This window comes from Nicotiana sylvestris, chromosome 5 (assembly GCF_000393655.2).
Source record: "Nicotiana sylvestris chromosome 5, ASM39365v2, whole genome shotgun sequence".
Taxonomy (NCBI): domain Eukaryota; kingdom Viridiplantae; phylum Streptophyta; class Magnoliopsida; order Solanales; family Solanaceae; genus Nicotiana; species Nicotiana sylvestris.
This window is the reverse complement of record NC_091061.1, coordinates 182,464,684-182,473,402: the sequence shown is the minus strand read 5'-3', so window position 1 is coordinate 182,473,402 and position 8,719 is coordinate 182,464,684. Positions and strand designations below refer to the sequence as shown.

The window sequence follows — 8,719 nt, the reverse complement described above, 5'->3', positions numbered from 1 at the left end:
TTACTGTGCGTTCAGACATAAGAATTACAAATTTTTTTTTAAAAAGGTGAAAATATTTTTCAAGTGAAAATGATATTTGAAACTTAGATTTGTGTTTGGACATGAATATAATTTTGGATTGTTTTTGAAGTTTTTTGATTGATCTAAGTGAAAATTTTGAAAAATAGTTTTTTGGAGTTTTTCAAATTTTCAAAAAATTCCAAAATACATCTTAAAGTGAAAATTGAAAATTTTATGAACAAACGCTGATTTTGGGAAAAAATAAAAAAAAATCAAAAAAAAGAAGACAATTTTCTTATGTCCAAACGGGCTCTTAGTTCTTTTTGTTTTTTCTTAACACTTCATCTTCCTCCTCCCAACAAACCTATTCGATGGGTTTGTAACTGTGTGAGCTCCACATTCCATGGTGAAATTTTTCTTAACTAAATAACAATTGTATAGAACAAGAGGAAGAGGATAAAGAAGATAATAAGCAGAGATGAGGAAGAAGAGGACTCGAAAAGACGAGAGAGAGAGAGAGAGAGAGCGCAAATAGAGTGAATTAGATTTTATTCATCTCAATAATCTGATCTCCAATGTGTTACAGTGACTTATTTATATAATCTAACTAATGAGCTTAACTAACTAAAGATGATCTTAACAACTATTTAACCTCCTTAACTAACTCAATGTGTAATGACTAAATTACTCCCTGCATTCTAACAGTGTTATTTCTCAACACTCCCCCTCAAGCTAGGTATTGTAAATATATTGTAAACTCCTAGCTTGGAATTTAGATAGTTGTGTTGAACTTTACATAGCCCCTTAGTAAGTAAATCTGTTGGTTGATCTTTGGTGTTGATGTACTTAGTAGTTATCAAACCTTGTGTGATTTTTTCTCTAATAAAGTGACAATCTATCTCAATGTGCTTAGTACGTTCATGATATACTGGATTAGCTGCAATCTGCATAGCAGCCTTGCTATCACTGTAGATTTCAATTGGGGGATTGAATTCTATTCCAATTTCTTTCAGTAGACCTTGTAGCCAAACTATTTCAGCAACAGTAGCTGCAATTCTTCTGTATTCAGCTTCAACAGAACTTCTAGATACAATTGTTTGCTTCTTAGACTTCCAGGAGACCGGTGAATTGCCAAGTTTGATAAGATAACCAGTTACAGATCTTCTAGTATATGGGCATGCAGCCCAGTCAACATCACAATAGGCCATTATGTTGTTGTTGTTGTTGCTTAATAAGATGCCTTGACCTGGTTAATTTTTGATATAACTGACAACCCTTAATGTTGCCTCCATGTGAGATCTTTTTGGTTGTTGAAGAAATTGACTTAGTGTTTGAACACTGAATGATATATTAGGTCTAGTCATAGTTAAGTAGAGAAGTTTTCCCACTAGCCTTTGATAAGCCTTCTGATCTGCTAGTTGTTCACTTCCAGAATTCTTTGTCTTATTGCAGTGATCATCAAATTCCTTTGTTGTCAGTTTGATGTTTGTGTCTAGTGGAGTGACAACAGGTTTAGCAGCAGACAACCCAACTTCTGATATAAGTTTTAATGCATACTTTCTTTGATGCATTAGTATACCTTGTTTGGATCTAGCAAACTCTATGCCCAGAAAATACTTCAAGTCTCCCAGATCTTTCATTTTGATTGTTTGTTGCAGTACAATTTTTGTTTCAACTATCAGTTTTAGGCTATCCCCTGTTATTAATATATCATCTACATAGACTAATACAATAATAATTCTTTCTGATGTTCTTTTGATGAATGATCAAATTGACTTTGTTGAAACTGATTATTCAAAAGTGCTTTAGTTAGCTTTGCATTCCACTGTCTAAGGGCTTGCTTCAGGCCATATAGGGATTTAATGAGTCTGCACACAGGTTTATTCTCCCCATGACTCTTAAATCCATGTGGTAGTTCCATGTAGATTTCATCATACAAGTCACGTTGAAGAAAAGCATTGTAGACATTCATTTGGTGTATGTTCCAGTTTTTTGCAGCAACAATAGTTAGGATTGTTCTAACTGTTTTCATCTTAATTACAGGAGAGAAAGTTTCTTGATAGTCAATACCTTCCTTTTGGCTATATCCCTTTGCAACTAGTCTTGCCTTAAATCTTTCAATTTCTCCTATTGATTTGTATTTGATTTTGTATATCCATTTACATCCAATAGGAACTTTCCCTTCAGGTAATGATATAATGTCCCAAGTATGGTTTGTTTGCAAAGCATTTATTTCAGTCTTCATTGCCTCAATCCATCTAGGATCTTTAGTAGCTTCTGCATAAAATGAGGGTTTTGTCTCTATAGAAGTTGCTGCTATGTCATCTTGATATGTAGAAGAAAGTTGATCATAGGAAATGTACCTTGAAATAGCATATGGAATATCCTGATGAACATTTAGAGATACAAAGTCTTTCATCCAAATTGGAGGATGTTTGTCTCTACTAGATCTTCTGTATTCTGGTTGTCCTGCATTAATAATGGGAAGACTTTGTGTCTGATCATTTATTTGATGCACTGCATTTGGTAGTAAGCTATCAGCTCTATGTTGTTGCAGTTCTAGTGAAACATCATTATCTGCCTGATATATATAATCCATTAGATTAACTGGTATTTCCATATCTGTATTAGTAGGAGAATATGAGCTTTCTAGGTTACTTTCATTTATTCTAAGTTGATCTTGATGTTCTGAATAACTTGGAGTTTGCCTTTGTTGAGCTTCTAAATACCAGCTATGTTGTAGTTCAACTGGCACTTGAATTACAAATATAGGTTGACTGCTTGTCGTTGATATTTGAATGGGAATACATCTTCTTTAAAAATCGCATCCCTGTTAACAAAAAACATTTTCTCTGTTAGATCATATAACACATACCCTTTTTGAACTTCTGAATAGCCCATGTGAACTGCTAGTTTTGTTCTAGTCATCAGTTTATCATCTTGATTTATAACCTTAGAATAGCACATACAACCAAAGACCTTTAAATGTTGATATGTAGGTTGCCTATGATGTAGCCTTTTATAAAGAGTTTGATTGTTAATCACAGAACTTGGAACTCTATTTATAAGATATACATCTGCTAGAACACATTTTCCCCAAAATTTAATTGGTATGCCAACTTGAAACCTTATGGCTCTTGTGACCTCTAGGATATGTCTGTGCTTTCTTTCTGCTACCCCATTCTGTTTGGGAGTATAAACACAATTTCTTTGATGAACAATCCCTAGAGTTTGAAATAGATTACTGCAGGCAAAGTTTAGAAACTCAGTTCCATTGTCAGTTCTTATAAATTTTCCATTCTTATCATACTAAATTTTTAAATAGGTAAAGAAATGTTGTAGAATAATACACACATCTGATTTCAACTTAAGCAGAAACACCCAAATCATTCTGGAGAAATCATCCATTATTGTTAAGAAGTACTTATTTCCGTCATGATGGGTAATCCTATAAGGACCCCATAAATCCATATGAACTAAAGCAAAACACTCAGTTATTTTATACTACTTGTAGGAAATGGAATCCTTGTCTGTTTTGCACATGGACAGATTGTGCACTTATTTAACTTGCTAGCTATTATATTTTTCTTTACATGAATGATTTTATTCAGAACTTTAGTAGAGACATGGCCAAATCTTTTGTGCCATAAATCTACATCTACTATATTTGAACTTGATTGAATATCTTCACTTCTGGCAGCTAACATAACATCTTCTTTCCTTATGCTGTCTGACCACTCAAAAATGTATAATCCACAATCTTCTCTACCAATCACCTTCATTTTTCCAGTGAAGAGTTCCTGAAAAATACAGAAATCAGGAAAAAAGTGGTTGAGCATTGTAATTCCTTTGTTAGTTTAGCAATAGAGAGCAAGTTGTATTTAAATTGAGGAATATGAAACACATTTGACACTGATATACTATTTGGTAACCTGCTAGTATCAGTATGTGTAACATAAGCTAGATCACCATTTGGCATATACACTTTCTTAGGACACTGAGTTTGCTTGACAGTAGAATTGTCTATCAGATTTATATCTGCTACCATGTGATTAGTAGCACTAGTGTCGATTATCCATTTTGTAGAAATAGTAGCTATTAAGGCATTACATATACCTGTTACATTTGCTGAAGAATTTTCTTCTGAACTGACAACAGGCATTTTATTGAGTAGTTGCAGGATTTAATCATATACTCTACTAAGAGTGCATGTACCAAGATTCCCTAACTGATTCAAACTAGTACTGTTAGCACCCATTTGATCTGCAGATTTTCTTTCATTTCCATTCACAGAATTGTTCTCTTTTCTTTCATTGTATCCCAATTGATCAGAATCATATTATAAGCAGCAGTATTATTTCCAGCACCTTTTCTCCCCTCTGTCTTAAAATCAGGAGGATATCCTACCAGTTTGTAGTAGTTCTCTTTACTATGACCTTTAAACTTGCAGTAATCATAGAACAAATTATAGTTTTTCTTGAATTTCCCAGTATTTCTGGTATATAGAGCAGTATCAAACATTTCTGCATTTGTACTTGGATTTGAACCTAGAATTTCAGCATTTGCAACCATTGATTTTTGGCTTTCATCACTAACAATTATAGCATAAGCTTGATTGACTGTTGGGAGTGGACTTCTCATAAGAATCTGACCCCTAGGCTGAGAATATGACTCATTTAACCCCATCAAAAACTGCTATAGTTTTAGTTTTTGCAGATACATAACAAAATCTCTAGACTTAGGACAATCACACTCTGGTGAAGGCACTAATGTTTCAAACACTTCCCACATATCCCTGAGTTTGGAGAAATACACAGAAACAAATAATGTTCCTTGGCTTAGATTTACAATTTATCTATGAAGATTAAAAGATTGTGTGCCATCAATTTTGTTAAACCTTTTAGAAAGATCATTCCACACTACTTGAGCACTAGAGACATACATGATTCCTCCTAAGAATTCTTTAGACACAGAATTCATAATCCAAGACAAAACTATTGCATTAATACGTTCCCAATGATTCCACATTGTTATGGGAAAAACTTCCTTCTTGCACGTTTCATCTACTAGGCCTAATTTATTTCTACCCAACAGAGCAACACACATAGATCTTTGCCAAGTTGAATAATTTTCAATCCCAGTCAACTGAAATGAGATAATTTGAATACCACTTACATCTGCCGACGATAGGAACAAGGGATGGTTATAGTCGACTTCGGCAACTGCAGTTCCTCCATTCACTGGATTGTTTGCATGTACATCATTGACACCTCCATTATCCATTGGATCTCCGCTAGTACTCATTTCTTTGAGTTTTTTCTTTCTGATTCTTGACTGCTCTTGAATTGAATCTTTAGCTCAAGAACTTTTCTGAATTTTTCCAGAGATTGAAGTTTAGCTTCGAAATTCTTCGAGCATAGGCTTTGATACCATGAAATCTTTCCTAACTAAGTGACAATTGTATAGAACAAGAGGAAGAGGATAAAGAAGAGAATAAGCGGAGATGAGGAAGAAGAGGACTGGAAGAGACGAGAGAGAGAGCGCAAATAGATTGAATTAGATTTTATTCATCTCAATAATCTGATCTCCAATGTGTTACAATGAATTATTTATATAATCTAACTAATGAGCTTAACTAACTAAAGATGATCTTAACAACTATTTAACCTCCTTAACTAACTTTAACTAACTCAGTGTGTAATGACTAAATTACCCCTGCATTCTAACAGTGTTATTTCTCAACACATGGACTACTTGTGTATTTTTATTTTAGTTGGGACCTTGCGACTCTCTCTCTCGCGCCCAGATTTTGAGAAACTTTATCCAAGCAAAGTCAAATTGCTACAAAATTATTTTTTAAAATAAGATGTTTGTTGAGAGAAAAAATCCGTTTCTTTACTCTAGCTCTCCCTAACAACAACAACAACAACCCAATATAATCTCACTAAGTGGGGTCTGGGGAGGGTAGTGTGTACGCAGACCTTACTTCTACCCTGGGGTAGGGAGGCTGTTTCCAAATAGACCCCCGGCATCCTTCCCTCCAAGAACTTCCCACCTTGCACTTGGGGAGATTCGAACTCACAACCTCTCGGTTGGAAGTGGATGTTGCTTACCATCAGAGCAACCCCACTAGCTCTCCCTAACAATGAAATCAAAACTAAAACAAAATATAGCTAAGTAATATTCTACCAATCTTATTTGAAATATTTGTAAAAGGTATTGTTTTACACATTTTCATTATTTCCATAGAGAAAAAGAAGAGAGAAAGAGAAGAGAAAAAGAGGGCAGAGGAATTAGAACAAAAAAAGAGACGGAAAAAGGGAGAAAATAAAAATAATAGATGTTGTGTCTGCATTTGTTGGTTTCATGGACAGTGATGGTACTTTTTTTTTTTCCTTTCTAATTCTTTATTCTTTTTAAAAAAAAAAAAGTGGTTTATGCCCTTTACTTTTGAGTGTTTTTAAGTGTTTCATTTACGTTACTCTTTCCTTTTATCTCCCATTTTATTATAGTCACTATTTTAATTTACTTGTTTTTTCCCTATATTTGTTTGAATGGATAAAAAAAGAACAATTTTAATTATTGAATTCTTTCCATCTAAAATCTAAAGTTATATTTTGATTTGCCATATATAACCATTTAAATTAAAGAAATCAATTTAAAATTTGAATTTTGTGGTTTGTGGTTTGATTCAGTATAATCATTAAGAAGGGTTTAAGATTTTAAATAAGCAAAACCATTATTGTGGATTTGGAGAGTTATATAATACAAAAGACCGTTGGGAGAATGTGTAGCGTGTTTTTGTTTTAGGAAAACTAATACAACAACTCAGTAAAATTTTATAATCGGGGTCTGGAGAAGGTATAGTGTACGCAGACCTTTCCATTACTCCGAGGGAATAGAGAGATTATTTTCGGAAGACACTCAACTCAAAAAGACGAAAAGAGAGACAGTATATCAGTATTATCGACAACAATAGAAATAATGAAAACAACATAAGAACCAAAGAAAAGAAGCAAAACACTAACAATAATAAGTAGATAAGGTCCGACACAAAGATAAACAGTAAAAAGGAAAACTAATAATTGTGAAATAAAAAATAAGCAATTTTCTGATAGCACGAGCTGATAAAAAACTGTTAGTAAACTCTAGAATTTTCATATGGCCCCTAAATTAAAGGTACTGTTTGGTGGCTAAATTCTTTTAAATAATACATATAATATTAACTTACAACAATTGTCAAAACAAATAGTGGATGCATTAACAATATTTTGTCTTCAATTATTTAAAGTCTTGAAATATTTGTCTTTGATATTTTGTTCTTCAATTCCTATAATATCCTAGGTTACCATAATAATTGCAAAAAGAATATTGGAGCCAATGCTATGACAGCAGGAAGATTACTTTTTGGAGCCATAGATATGACAGCAGGAAGATTACTTTTTGTATGCATAAAAAGATAAAATCTCTGAATTATTAGGTGAATGGAGCCAATGCATTTTCCAAAGGTTCCCTTTTCCAATTCCCTATATATGAGAATTAATAACATAAAAGAAAAGAAAAAAAAAAAGGAGGATCTTCAAAGCTAGAGAAGGGTGGATGGACATGGAAACATGAGGAAATGAATATTAATCCTATAAAAATTTCTTGTGCTTCATCCGCAATGATCCACTATAAGTCTCGTGGCGAAACCAGAAATTTATGCAAAGAAATTTTAAAGAAAAGAACAAATATCATGTGTATGAGATTTGAACCTATGACGGTAATTTTTGGATTCTTTTGTCATTTTACTAGACTTTTTTTTTTATATCAAAGAGAATTTAACAACTTATGAAAAATCAAAAAAAATATTTTTACGCTATTTGTATAATATAATTTTTTTTTACTTTATACCTCATTTGACGAAAAATTACACCACATATATAAAGGCAAAATCTGTTTTTTACCTTTATATATTATATTTTGAATCCCCTTGATATAGCCCAAAAGTATAATTTAGTGATTTAGAGGGTTCAAAACTTTTGAAAGGTCGTTGGTTCAATTCCCGCTAATTGGAGTCAGGGTGATGGCCATTTATGAAGTGAGATGTGTGGTGATAAAATGTTATCTCCTCGTCATATCTGGTCTTTGTTATAATAATAATGAGAAGAGTTTTTGAAGATGATTGATTTCTTTAATCTGTCTTCTTGTTTACAAGCTGACGCCTCAACTATCATTACATTCAAGGGCGTACGCAGGATTTTTTGCAAGCAGTATCGATGCACGCGGTGTTGATGATAAAGAATTTTCAGGCGGTGTCATTTTTGTTTATATGCAGTAATTTGCATATTAATTATACATGTATATTTAAAATTTTCCGACGAAGCGGTATCGGATGACACCATTTAATATAAAGTGCATCCGCCCCTGATTACATTACTCACACTTATGGACTATAGTGTCCCTCTTATTCTTTTTGGTTTTTCTTTTGCTACGAAATGAGAGAATCGACAGTAAAAATATGAATTGCCTGAGAACGACCTGAGAGTTAATAAAAGAAGACGTAAAGGAATTTTGGCATGCCACTATTCTTGTATTCCTAATCCATCTAGACTCAAACCTCTCTGTATACAATAGCTTCGTTTATTCCGAATATTTTTGCATATTATAGCGAAATACTGTTATAGAAAATATATATTATAACATAATATAAAAATTGGTTCCGAAAAGCTTGACTTTT

General features: G+C 33.0%; 1 protein-coding gene across 1 annotated transcript; it reads right to left on the bottom strand.

Annotated features, from left to right (window-relative positions):
• Positions 1 to 1,250: 1,250 nt before the first annotated feature.
• On the bottom strand, positions 1,251 to 1,640 carry LOC138869752 (uncharacterized mitochondrial protein AtMg00810-like). The gene has a single exon (XM_070147414.1). It carries the CDS (start codon positions 1,638 to 1,640, stop codon positions 1,251 to 1,253), a length of 390 nt encoding a protein of 129 aa, XP_070003515.1.
• Positions 1,641 to 8,719: the final 7,079 nt, after the last annotated feature.

Excerpts from the sequence above, each read along its gene's own strand:
- LOC138869752 (XM_070147414.1), bottom strand. The coding sequence starts at position 1,640 with ATGAAAGATCTGGGAGACTTGAAGTATTTTCTGGGCATAGAGTTTGCT.